Source organism: Psammomys obesus, unplaced genomic scaffold, assembly GCF_907164565.1.
Source record: "Psammomys obesus unplaced genomic scaffold, mPsaObe1.curated_primary_1811, whole genome shotgun sequence".
NCBI lineage: Eukaryota > Metazoa > Chordata > Mammalia > Rodentia > Muridae > Psammomys > Psammomys obesus.
In genome coordinates, this window is record NW_026596244.1 from 14,736,640 (window position 1) to 14,750,259 (window position 13,620).

Below are 13,620 nucleotides of genomic sequence, written 5' to 3' on the forward strand. Positions count from 1 at the left end.
GCCCCCTCTCTCTGTCTCTCCGTCTCTCTCCCTCCCTCTCTCTCTCACGCCTGCTCTCCTCATGGTTGCTGCTCTATGCTGGGAGTGCACTGAGTGTCCAGAGTGTCTGCAACATCAATACAACTCACTTCTCGGCTTTATTTTTCATCTGAGCATCATTCTCTGAAATAATATTCTATTTTTATCAACATTTAAAAATTAAAATAGAATTCTATCATTCTTTGTCCTTCCTCTAACCCCACTCATGTCTCTCTCACTTCCTCACACATTGATAATCTTTTTTTTATTATTACTGTTCCATATACATACATAAATATATAACTACAACCTGTTGAGTCAGTTTATTATGGCTTGTGTATACAAGTTCAAGGCTGACAACCAATTATGGAACTCATCTCTAGAAAAGGATAGTCCTACACACACACACACACGCACACACAGCAGTGATTATTTGTCTATGATTCTTTGTCTAGGGGTGGATTCCATGAGCTTCCCCTTGTGAGCTAGCATGTGAACCGACATCATTGTTTGGGCCTTCTTTAGGCAGCATACTGTTGAGGTGTCCCTCGTGTTTCCTGGATACACACTATCTCAGCAAACTTTTTAGTCCTCTGTGCCCACAGTCGCTTTGTCTTCGCTTCTGCAATGTCCTCCAAGCCTTAGCTGTGGCATTGTCTCCCACTCTAGCAGAGTCCTTGCCAGCCAAGCATGCAGAAGTACTTATTTATGACTGAATACATAAATATGACTTTCCTGCCAGTTCCCTCTGAGTCCTTGCTGCTATCTGAAGAAGTAATTATTCAAATAAGCTTCTAATGAAGTAGGCATTTCAAACTAAGCATAATAAAAATAATAATTATGAGAAAATCTTGATTGGATCTTGAAGAAATATTAGGCCCTACCCTCTGCACTCTGTGGACACTCACACATCTCACTAGCTCAATCTCACAGAGGAGGAGCACCCGTGCCAGGACCTCGTGGCTTGTAAGAGGGCATGTGAATATCAATACCTCTCCTAACTAATTCAGTGCCTGCATTTTCCCAGAATTTCTCTACTTGACCAATAAGATGCCCAGATCTTTGGATTAGGAGAGAATATTTGAGGAGCTCTAATTCTTCTCTGGACCCAAGCATCCGCTGCTGGAGTGCCGGCAGCCTGTGGGGCCCCAGGCCTCCTGAATGAGACCCTTATTCCTTTTGTTTGGCTGATGTTACACCTGGTAGGGAGTCCAGAGATGATACTTCACATTTTTGAGAGGAGGAAGGAATAGGAGACAATGGTAGAGAAACAGACAGGCAGTTAAAAACAAGGTTCTTCATCACAGAGACAAAGGTTACCAAAAATTACCCTATAATCATAAAAAGAACATGAAGAAGAAAGGAATTCAAGAAGGGATGCAGGGAAAACGGCAGAAGAAGAGGGACTTGTGGGGAAGGCACAAGGGAAGGAAGGGGTACTGTTGGGAGAGCCCTTCAGAGAAGTTTAGCGGTGTGCGTGTGGAACTGATTGCTCTGGTCTAGCCTGTGCTGGTTTCTTTTCCAGCTGTGCCCTGTGAAGCTGCTGGTGAGTTGTGCTTCCCAGTCTTCCTCGAAGGCTAGGGGTACCTTGTCACCCCAATCAGCACACGAGGCCTGTGGATGACTGACCAGCCATGCCTGTCCTGGGTAAAAACTTCAGAGACTTCTGTGTCTGCCCAGTGGGGTAACACCTCAGCACCAGGACCGGTCACACCAAGATGGCAGAGAGCGTCAAAGGTTTATGTTAGAAAGGGTCTGTTCTCCTTCACAGGCTCCAGGTCCTGGCTGTGCCCTTCAGCTGGGATCCACTGCCAAGGGCTGAGAAGATGAAGACAAAGAGATGCAGGGCACAGCACTGCAGTCAGTCCTCAGCCACGCCCCAAATCCAACATGTCTGCTGCCTCCTGCTATTTTTAGCTCCACTCTGTAGTCTCTCTCTCTCCTTGCTATAAGCAAATTTAATTGGTTTTCTTGCCGCAAGGATTTTTCCCTGTGAAGCATTTATGCAAATTAACCATGTATCAACTGTTCCCTTGCACACACTATTGACCACAAGGTTTAAAAAGAGTGTCTGGCGGGCGCACCCGGCAGCCCAGGGTCAGGCTCCTCACGTCAGTGGGATCAGAAGGATCTGGTCCTCTGAGTCCCTTGCTGATCTCGAGTTTAGGCCATGTGTGTGCTAATGCTTTGTGTGCCTTGTGTCTCTCTCTCACCTCTAAGCCCAGCCACCTGACCACAGCCTGACCAGAAATATAAACCCACCCCAAGGACAAGGAAATTGCTGCTTTACACGCTTTTAAGAGAATCTCTGATGCCTGAGAATTATCTGAAACAGGCTGTGATCTATAGGCAGAGCCCCAGACTCTTGCAGTGAGGCGTTGCTAGCTAGCTTCTTGCTCCTTGTTCTGTTCGCCCAGTCAGAAGAGAGGTTTGTGACAGCATCCTCCATCCCTCCCTCTGCTCAGTTCCAAACGCTGTGAAGTTAGCAGTACTCGAGGCTGACTGCAGGCGTCATTAATTCTACAAAAAGTCGTCTTGTAGGAAGGGTCTGAGGTTAGAGACAGTGAACTAGGAATTACCAGGGATTCCGAGGACTTGGTATTTTCATCTGATGAAGAGAGAAATAACTTCTTTTAGGGAAACTACTGAAGTCTCCCAAATTGGGAGGCTCTCAGGGCTAAGCAAATGAGGAAGATGAGGAGAGAGCCTCAACCACGCTTACATACTGCTAACCCCAAAGCCTATACCCCTACAACTTAAGGCATGCGTTAGATTTTCATTTCATCTCACACATTCTACAGAGGTTTGGATAGAATCAAAAGATCTGGCCTGTGCGGACAACAGGTTCTTTTCTCCATCACGAACTGCAGCAGAGGGCTCAGAGAAGAGGTGACAGAGAACAGAGCCCCTCTGAGTTGCTTCAGTACCACCCCCAGGTCCCCTGCTGTACCTTTGAAAATGATACTGGGGGCCTAGGTGTTAGGGAGAGAGGAACCATTTTCCTTGGCAATACAGTTTATACCAAAGGTAAAAGAAACTGGTTTAGCTCAGTAGTAGAGCACTTGTCCAGGGTGTACACAGCCCCATGGCTTAGACTCCTGGTACTACCAAAATCAGGGAGGAGGAGAACAATGACAGTGACAGCAACCAGAGGAGCACAAAGAAAGGAAGAAAGGAAGGGAGGGAGGGGAAGGAGGGAGAAATGGAGGAAGGGAGGAAGGGAGGAAAGAAAGAGGGGGGGGAAGGACGGGAAAGGCAAAAGGAAAGAGACAGAGACAGTTTACCACAACCTCAAGCTTCTCATTTGCAAGTGACAGTCATCAATATACCTGCACTGTCAGAACTTCAAAACTTATGCCAGAACCTTACAGAAATAAGATCCAGATTGCCTTCTGGAAGCTAATGTCAACAACCAGGGTTAGGGTGCACCAGAAGGGGCAGGACGGGTTCACAGCAAAGGGAAACTCGTGAGGGAGGTGGTGGGAGTCGGACATCCTGTTGGCTGAGGACACAAAAGATGTCTAATCACAAATGCTGCCCTGGAGTTTGTGTTTCTGTGTTTTCTCTAGTGCTGCCTTCCCATCCTGTGCTAGAAGCCAGCCCTTCCAAACCTGTAGAGGGGCATTCAGTGACCCTGACTTGCAAGATCCACCTCCCTGCACAGAGGCAATCTGTCCAATTCTGCTTTTCCTGTAATGACAACTTTCTTGGGTCAGGCTGCAGCAGCTCCCCAAAGCTTCAGATCCCCGCTCTATGGAGGAAATGGCCAGATTATTACCAGTGCATAGCAGTGACCACGAGTCTCACAACCAACAGGTGGAGCCTGCCAATCAGGATACCCGTGCAGAGTGAGTGTGTGCGGAGCTTACGCTTCCAGACTGAGAGCTGAGGAAAAGAGAGCAGAACAGGCCATCTCTCACAGCAGAGGAGGCACACATTGCCAGCGGTCCTCATCAAGTAGCAAGGGAAGGCTTTGTAGAAGTGTGTAGGGAAGGCTGTTGGAGAAGGGTTTATGGGAAAGCCTACAACAGGAGAAAAAATATTTTTTTTTTCTGTTTTACTATTCTGGACCATGTGTGTGATTCCATGTCAGAGTTGATAATCACAAGCAAATGTCCAATACCTCAAACATGCTAATACTGGTGAAAACAACACCCACCCCCAGCTGTGAAAAGCTTGAACAGCACACATGTAGCAGATGTGAATGAATTCTGGTGCTGTAGAAGGTAATGACAGTAATACATTTACAAATGGATATTGGATCTACAAGAAGTTAAGTCATCTGACTAAACACACACACAGAAAGTTAAGAGTCTGAAGGAGTATTCCTAGCCCAGTTTGATTTATAACTTGGACTTGAAACCACTAGAGGGAAGTATGTTATCCTAGGGTGGGAAATGACATCACATACTCTCACGGTAGTGGAATGGTGCTTTTCTCACCCTGTGACTATCAGCCAAACCTAAGATGATTCCAGTTCGGCAGAACACCAGCCCCAACTTAAGCTATAAAAGAAAAAAATCACTGATTTTGCCAGCAGCCTTTGCTGCTTTCAAGACCTCCACACCTCCTCCTCCTCTCTGAAACACTTCCTCCTCAGAGCCCTCCTCATCATTACCTGTGTCCCCACAGGAATCCCTGTCTCTGACGTGAGCTTGAAGACCCGGCCCCCTGGGGGAAGGGTGATGGAGGGGAACAGGCTGGTCCTCATCTGCTCCGTTGCTAACGCCACTGGAAACATAACATACCTCTGGTACAGAGGGGCCCGGGGTTCAAACCTGGGAACAAAGACACAGCATTCACTAACAGCAGAGTTCGAGATTGCCGAAGTGAAGAGAAGTGACGCTCAGCAGTACTACTGTGCAGCCGACAACGGCTATGGCCCTGTTCCCAGTGAGCTGGTGAGCATTGACATCAGAGGTGAGTCACACAGATGCTCATCCTGGCCAGCGGGGCTCCTAGGTGCACCCTCCCCCTCCACACTCCCCCACACCCCTCCACACTCCTCCACTCCCCAGGGCGGGCAGACATGCTGGGTCCGCGGCCCGGCGAGGCTCGGCTCTAAGTGTCCGCCGCTGATCAGTTCCAGTGTCTCGGCCCGTGCTCACGCTTGGGGGCGCCGGAGGCCGGGCTGTGCCGGGGGCCCTGGTGGAGCTCCGCTGCGAGGCCCCGGGGGGCTCCCCGCCCATCTTCTACCGCTTCTTTCACGAGGCCGTCGCCCTGGGGAACGCTTCGGCCCCCTCCGGGGGAGGGGCGTCTCTCAACCTCTCGCTGCGCGCAGAGCACTCCGGGGCCTTCTCCTGCGAGGCCAGCAATGGCGGGGGCGCGCAGCGCAGCGCCGCGGTGCCTCTCAACCTGACGGGTACTGTGGGGTCTCCCGCGCTGCCAGCGGTGGCCCGACCGTGGCCCGACCCGGGCGGGGTGGAGAAGCGGGTGGCAGAAGCCGAGGGGCGGCAAACCCAGCCCCTTCCTCACAGCAGCTTGCGCGCAGGTCTCGCCGCCGCCGAGAACCGCCGCCGTCTTCCCCCGTCAGGGGTCGCCGCGTGGCTGCTTGGCTGTCTTGGCCTCCTCACCGTGGCCCTAATAGTATGCTACTGGCTCAAGAGAAGAATAGGTTGGTAACCGAGTGTATTCACATTTCGCGGCTATAACCTTTCCTCCCTGAGGCACACCGCACCGTGCAGAGCGCAGCTCACGCCTGGCCACCTCACCTCCGGCTCCTTTTCCGTAGCTTCCTCAGCCTGTGAAAACACCACTTTGAGGAACGAAATTTCTCTCTCACATGTCACCGGCTGATGTCTTTTTCTCCGGTGGTTTAGCTTTTATATAAAACCAGTCAGCGAGTACAGAAGAGGGGCGCTTGGCGGCTCCCCCTCGCCAGCTCCAGGCCTGGCATCAGTGCCCAGTCCTACCCAAGGGCGCGCGCTCTTCCTTCCCCCCGAAACACAGTCCACGTCCCCACAGGTGCTGATCATTCCTGTACAGTTCTCACTTTGGGGAAGAATATCATTTTCCTCCTCCTCCTCCTCCTCCTCCTCCTCCTCCTCCTCCTCTTCCTCCATTCTGAATTTTAAATTACTTACCTTCCCAGTTTACCACAACCCATAATTTCACACGTATCTATGCTTCACCTTGCTCTCCTGTTCTCTGCTGAGCAAGTTGAAGATGGGTCAGTAGAGGCGGGTGGGGCTCTCAGTGGAATTCCAAGCCTTCCCAAGGTCTCCAGACACAGTCTCACAGTCTCTCTTTCTCTATAAACTGGCCATGTCAGCGCCTGGCTCTGGGGCTCTAGGCAGGCTGAGATTCATCAGGGTGGCTGCAAAATTTAAAGCAAAGCGTGTAACAGACAGAAGGTCCCGAACCATGTTTCTAGTACTTACAGGCTTTGGGAAGTTGATTTAACTCTTCTATACCTGAATCACCTTACCAGATGTCCCCTGGGGACAGAGTGTCGTCCAAACTGAGCACCACCAAGGCAGGAGGCAGGGCAAGAAGGGCTCCGCTGATACACGCTCTTATTTTTTTATTTTTTGCTTTGCAGGAAGACAACTGGATGGTCCAGTCGGGTAAGGGCCCTGCTTTCTCCCATGTGCTGATGAGGCTGAAAACATTTTTATTTTTTTAGATTATAGTATAATTACATCATTTCACAATACCCCTCCCTGCTCTTTTTCAAGTTCATGGCCTCTTTTTTTCTGTTGATTGCTGTTTATACAAATATGTACATGTATATATTTCTAACCCTAAATACAACCTGCTCAGTCTGATAGTGTTATTGTATGGATGTTTCCAGGGCTGACCTTTGGTATTAGATAACCAATTGGTGTGCTCTTCCCCGGGGAAGACTATGTCTCCCACTCCCAGCATTCCTTGGTTGCCTGGAGCTCTTTGTGTACAGTTTTTCCCACTTTAGTCTGTCTATTTGGGTCACCTTTGTTTAGACAGCCATGTTGGTGAGATCTTATGGATGAAGCCACAGACTTCACCAGGAGACACAGTCTCACAATCTCTCCACCCCCTCTTCTGTTATGTTCCCAGAGCCTTTGGTGCGGGACTGTTCTGTAGATGTATATACCAGAAAGAGATTTCACAACTCTGCATTTTAATTGGTTTTGGTTTCTGTAAAGTTCTCTGTCTGCTGCAGAGAAGTTTCCTTCATGAGGGGTGAGGACCGCACTTACCTTTGGGTATAAGGACAAATATTTGCAATGCAGTTAGACATTTTCCTGGTTTAGTTAAGTGGCAGTTGTATGTTCTCCTCCATGACTGGTGACATCACTAGCCCTGAGTACTACTAGCGACTACTTCAGGTTATTATGGTATACTGGTTGTTTTTATGGTTCGTGGTCCATGGGAATCAGAGGTGGATAAGACTGCTCATTGCTTCCCTGCTCCTGAGCTTGTGAGGTACCATGTGGTACCATGAGACACACCTTTAAAGCTTTGATGTCCTTTCTTGTGAGCTGCCTCCCTGGTTTAGCACACCTAAAACTCATTCTTGAGTTTCCCCCAGTGGCACCTTTCAACATTCATTTGATATTTCTCTTTACTGATTATTTAAATCCTTTTGCATGTTCTCCATTGCTTCCTTCCGATGGCGCTGCAGTTGGCTTCCTTTGCTTGTCTTCCTTTCCTTTTGGTCTTGCCACTGGTTTATCCATGCAGCCAGCTTGCTTACGGCAGAAATGTTTGAGTAAGTGGGAAAACTCTGAGGCTCTAAAAGTATTTTAGCGTCTGAAAGGTAAGTTGTACACATTACATTTCTCTGAAATGCAAGACAAAATAAGAAACACACTGAAAAAGTGATTGTTGAAGTTTGTTAGAAGCCTAGAGGAGGAGAATGTTTCTGAAATGCTTCAAGGGTAGACAGTTTAGGTATCTTCCACGCCACCAGTAAACAGCTGCTCCACAGCCCTGGAGGTGTTGCATGTGTAGCTGTTCCCTTTTGCTCCTTCCCCAAGTTGCTCACTCTAGCCAGCTATCCATGTTTAGCTGAGATGGACCACAATTTCTTTGCTTAGTATCCTTTCACTGTTCTAGAGTACTAGAAATCAGACTCCCTGATAAGCAGGCAGGTAAGGACAGATATCATGACTAGGTAATAAAAACGATGAACTTCCAAGATGGCCGTCTTCTTCCTCACTCCTGACCTGAGACAGAAGCCTGGCAGCTCAAACCAATAGGCCCCTGCTGGTAGACTGGCTCAACAAGTTCAAAATTTCTCTTTTTAAAAAAGTTATCTATTTTTATGTGTATAGATGTGTTGCCTGTGTAGCGTGTGTGTGCAGTACCCGCAGAGGAGGGTATAGGATCCTCTAGGACTAGAGTTACAGGTGGTTGTGAGCCACCATGTGGGTGCTGAGAATTGAACCCAGGTCCTTTGGAAGAATGGTCAGTGCTCTTAACTGCTGAGCCATGTCTTTAGCTCCCAAGTTCAAGATCTTATCAGGACGATTTTATACAACAGTTGTGGTCCAATCAGCCATTCAGTCTTTCTTCAACTAATTAACTCCAGATTAGGACTAAATGACTAAAAACAAGAAGAAGAAGGAGAAAAAGAAGAAGAAAAAGAAGAAACCCTCAAGAAGTCAGACTTCAGCTTTCCAAGACCCCTCCCCCAACCCCCAACCCCCATCACGGGACTGCTTTGCTGAGGGTCTTTTGTGGTGTGCCCACTGTATGTGTGTGCCCGCTGTGTGTGTGCTTGCTGAGGGTCTTTCAAGGTATGCTTCCTCCCTCCCAATAAAAAGCCCTTCTTCAACTGCTGATTCTGACATCTGTCTGTGGTGTTCACAGATTGTCTGCTGTTATCTGTGCACTCAGGATTCCTTCTGCCACTGAACTCTAACTGGCAGAGGAAACTGAATATGATCAAGATCCCTACACAGTAACAGTCACATGTGTGGGTGATATCATAGAGAATGAGTGAGCAAAACACGGTGTGTCTGGGCAGCACGTGCTCTGAGCGGGCACCACAGAGCCCCACCGCCCACAGGCGAGGCCTGGGTGTTCAGCACAGAGCTGGCCTTCCAGCTGTTGTTTTGCCGTGGATGAGTTCTCGGTGCTCCACGCTTTCCTTCACACTTCGCTGCCTCGGACATCACGCCTGGGACCTTTGGGATGGCATGTGTTCTGTGTTTGCAGGAGCCTGTGTAGGCCTGTGAGCCAAGAATCCAGCTACCTCAACTCGCCTGACTCGGAGCAGCCACTGCCTGTGTATGAGAATGGTAAGGCTTCCGAGACCTGCGTGGGCATGGCACGGCAAGCTGAAAACGGCGTTGTCTGCTGCTGGGGGAGGTGGGAGGGGCAAATGAAAGAGCCTGGAGAAAGGACTGCGCCGACCTGTCTCCTTTCTTGTTTCAGTGAGCGCTGTAAGCGGTAATGAAGTTTACTCGCTGGTGTACTGTACGCAGCAGGAGCTGGACCCAGCAGCGGGTAAGACATGGAAACGGATGAATATTTCTCTGGCTTTTGTCCAGAACAGTCAGTAGCTCTGCTTGGCATTTTGGCAGCATTTGTCCTCAGGGCCAACTGCAGCGACTTGAAAACTGACCTTTGTTCTGGCAGCTGTGTCAAGTAGAGCCCAGTGCTGTTGTGAGGATGGCCTAGCAGCGCTTGTGGTTCACATGGGCCCTGCACGCTCTGGGCGGTGTTTTACCATAGCTGCTGCTCTTGTCCCATCATACACACGGCAGGCTATGACAATGCCAGAAGTACAAAGTGTCTCCAATGGCAAAAGGGGAGAATTGCCCAGCCACCCCAGGCTGGCACATTTTCTGTGGACACTAAGATAACTGTTCATGTGATAGAAAGGAAGACAGGAAATCCTGCTGGAGATCACTCTATGGAAAACAGGCAGGAGGGTGTAAAAGACTAAATATGAGTGGGCTCTCAGCGTGCTTATCGTTCTCCACAGCTCAGCACAGGAGGACGCACAAGACAAGTGAGGTAAGCAAGCCCTCCACTCTCTCTGTTCTCTCTCCTCCCTCTGGAGACTGCCCTCGTGCCCTTCACTTTGCAGCCACTTGGGAGGAGGGAAATGTCCGGTCCTAATCCGCCTGTGTAGTAGAGATAGGAAGCATCTAGTTATAGCAGTGAAGGTTCTGGGCTTGAGGGGGTTTTGGAGGCTGTGGGTGCATTTCCTTGAGCAATGTGCTGACGTGTAGTTCAGTCGTGGCTTGTACGTATTTAAAAGTTCTATTTATTTGAAAATTTTTATCCATACCATTCACCTGTACAGCCATCAGCTAGTGCTGTATGATTAGCAATATGAAGGGACCTAAATAAATACTGAATAAAACTGAGATAATGACTTATATTGCGAAAATGTCATAACTTATAACTCTTGGGTGGTACAAAATATCCCATGTTGAGGGCTGCAGAGATGCCAGCACCTAAGAGCCTTACTGCTCTTATAGAGGACCAGAATTCAGTGCCCAGCACCTACGCTGGACAGTCACAAATGCCTGCGTCTCCAGTTACAGAGGATCCAGTGCTGCCTTCTGCTCCCGCTCTCATGTGCACAAACTCTCATATAAATACACACATATTATGCACAATTTAAAATTTTTAAAGGCATTCATGAAGCTGCAAAAGTACTTTCTGAAAACTGCAGGTGTTCTGACTTTGGTCCGACAAGTCTCACAGGTGCTTTGCAGTTGGTCTCAGGGCAGAACTCAAGTCCTTGGTGAGCCCTGAGAGCACACTCAGTTCAGTTTATTTATTCCGACACCTTTGAACCATGGCTGCCTGGAGAGTGGCCAGCAGGAGCACCCCTGGAGTAACAGGCTCCTCCGACAGCGCCGCCAGAAGACCGCAGGCTTTCAAGAGGTTCCTTTAAGGTGGTGTGTGCGCACATGACAAAATGCATCCAGGCTGACTGGGGAAAAGCCCAATGGCTTTGTCTTCTCCTCTTTGGTCCTTCCAGGTCTCCTCTGAGCGTTCTTCGAAGCCAAGGAACATCAACATTACATATGTGGACTATGGAGACACTATGTGAAGTTATGTGACCAGCAAGGGGTCCCGGGAATGCTCAGCACAGGGACAGCTGCCCACGCCTCCCCCACATGGGTCCCTTCAGGGAACTGTTCTTCATCTACTGAGGAGCTGGGCAGGCCCGGCAGAACCACCCGAAAAGCAGCTGGGGGATGTGCTGGTGGCATCTGGGTGGAGACCGTTCACGTTGGAGCATGACAAGTGGCACAAGACTGTTATTTACAAGATGAAAATTGTGTGATGCTTGGAGCAGGGGGCAGTGAGACGGAGAGTGTACGAAGCCAAGCTCAGTGGCTTTACAGGTCTGTGGCGGAGACAGCTGTGCTGCTGCGCACATACCCAGTTTCCGCCTGAGATGCCTGGCTCAGCGTGCCTTCAGTCTCTGTAATAGAATCAAAACACAGGTGCATAAAAATCTGCTGTGGTTACACTTAATTTTAGCAATGTATTTTGTATGTATAAGCTGGTCTAAATCTTCTCAGGTTTATAATTTTATAGGTTTGAAAGGCTTACCAAGTTCTAAGTTTTGAACTTGGTGCAATATTTATGCTAAGCTTTATGAATATAGGAACACAGTGTTTATTCTTGAGTCGTCAGACTTCTGAAAACATGCTCATTTTGCTTGGGCTGTTTTAATTTTAAATCAATTATGTGTTCACATTTATATATTAAAACAATTAGAGATTAAGGAAAAACTAGTCTTTGCCTTCATGTGCCACTGGAAAAACTTAGCCTGTATTTCTCTAGGTGGTTTCCATTTGTGTACAATCACACACGCCTACAAATACTGGAAGTCTAAAGCACAGCTATCCAAGTAGCTGAAACCTCTCCAGGGCTGCATCTACCTGTATCTATCACACTATCAAAGATGGGGGAAAATTCTGTTGTGTATTCATATCAGAATATATGCATCTTTACATAGTAAATCTGTATAACCTAAAACTGATTGTTTTAACCTTTTTCTTTTTTAAGACAGGACTTTGCTATGTAGAACAAATTTGCCTAGAGTTTGAGATTCTCCTGCTTCAGTCCCCCAAGTTCTGGGTGTACAGGTGTGTGCCACTGTGCGCTACTCATTTTAACAGTCTTAAGTATAAGTCCAGGGGCACAATCTACTCTCACAACACTGTAATACTTTCATCAATGATGGACCTTAAAGTTGTTCAAATGTTCTCGTGATGAATGCAGTGTCGATTACAAGTCCTAACGTTTATGCCCTCCTGTGAGTTATCTGAGGAATGCGTTTGGAAATCTGAGCTAACACAGTTACTAAATGCTCTCCAGTGCGTCTCTGAAAATCTGCACACCCTCCGGCAGTGTGAGAGAGGATCAGTGTGTGAGGGAGATGTAGCCAGTTTATGTTTGTAGTTGGCTCAGTTGATCGTCTGTGTGTAAACTCCATTATTAGCGCTGATTACACTAGTTTCTTATGTTTAATATTTGCCTTTTGCATTTTTCTTCTTTTATTTTTTTTCAAAGGTGCAAAACTTCTGTTTTTAAGGTTAAAAAACCATTAAAGAGTCTTGTAAGAATACATCGGGGTTGGGGATTTGGCTCTGAGGTAAAGTACTTAGCATGTTCAATGCCCCAGTTTGATCCCCTACTCCACAAAAAATAAAAATAAAAAAAAAAAGAGCAAAAGTCCAGGGAGCCAGAATGCTTGCCCCATCTCCCTTATTTAGGGTAACAAAGTATGGACCCCATCTTCTTTATTTACAGTAAGAAGGTAGCTGTCAAGGTCACTATGTGTAACTCTTAAATGTCAGACATTGAAATGCAGGCTGATATTTTTTTACAAAGTCTTGACCTGCTAATATGGACTCCAGTGAAGCAGGGGCGACGATGCTGCATCATATTAAAAACAAAGTAGTCACCAGGCGGTGGTGGTGGTGGTGGCGGCGGCGGCGGCGCACACCTTTAGTTCCAGCACTCAGGAGACAGAGGTAGGTAGATCTACAGGTTTCCAGGCAGCCTGGTCTACAGAGCGAGTTCCAGGACAACCAGGGCTACACAGAGAAGCCCTGTCTTGAAAAAAACAGAAGCAAAAACAAAATCCAGAAATATTTCTTTACGCTCTTCCACAGAGCCTTCTGTGAGACCCTGAGAGCTGTCTTACATGCCTGGAGTCTCTTCTGTTTCACCCGAACAAGCCTTTGTCCGGCCTGTATTACTTAGCCGGATGATGAGAAGTGTGGCCATTTTCCTCCTGCCACTGCGAGGTGCACCTGCCAGCCCTGCCTGGGAGATGCCTTGTGTCTTTGGCACCTGGGCTGCAGGTATTCGGTTGATGGACTGATTAGGTGATGAACCCTGACTACTTGCTGGATGGCTTCAGGAGGAACAACTGCTTGGCCAGTGGGTAGGATGCTCTGTTCCGATGCTGTGTCAGATGGAGGGACGCCGGCACCGTCCACTGGAGAAGTTTAGGCAACCAGACCTATTGGGAGAGCCCCACCACGTGTACTAGGCTAGCTGGCAGTCTCTGAGGCCAAGGCCACCTGACGGGCATTTAAAAACCTCTCCCTCTGGAGATCTGCCAAGGGTTTGCAGAGATGGGACTTATCTTGACGTGCTTTATCTCCTTCTCTCCTAGGAGAGCCTAAAGAC

At 48.2% G+C, this 13,620-nt stretch overlaps 1 protein-coding gene and 1 long non-coding RNA gene across 2 annotated transcripts in view; one reads left to right on the forward strand and one right to left on the reverse strand.

Annotated features, from left to right (window-relative positions):
• The window catches only part of LOC129668550 (uncharacterized), a 15,398-nt gene extending 10,584 nt beyond the window's left edge, over positions 1–4,814 (reverse strand). The window contains exon 1 of the long non-coding RNA XR_008718934.1: positions 4,767–4,814. This is a non-coding gene — a long non-coding RNA (uncharacterized LOC129668550). The remainder of the gene's footprint in view (positions 1–4,766) is intronic.
• Positions 3,262–12,536, forward strand: LOC129668544 (Fc receptor-like protein 1). Its single transcript, XM_055596577.1, has 9 exons — positions 3,262–3,866; positions 4,651–4,938; positions 5,102–5,380; positions 5,510–5,632; positions 6,560–6,584; positions 9,163–9,245; positions 9,382–9,453; positions 9,935–9,966; positions 10,946–12,536. The coding sequence occupies exons 1-9, from the start codon at positions 3,536–3,538 to the stop codon at positions 11,015–11,017; spliced, it is 1,305 nt and encodes a 434-aa protein (XP_055452552.1). The 5' UTR covers positions 3,262–3,535; the 3' UTR covers positions 11,018–12,536.
• Positions 12,537–13,620: the final 1,084 nt, after the last annotated feature.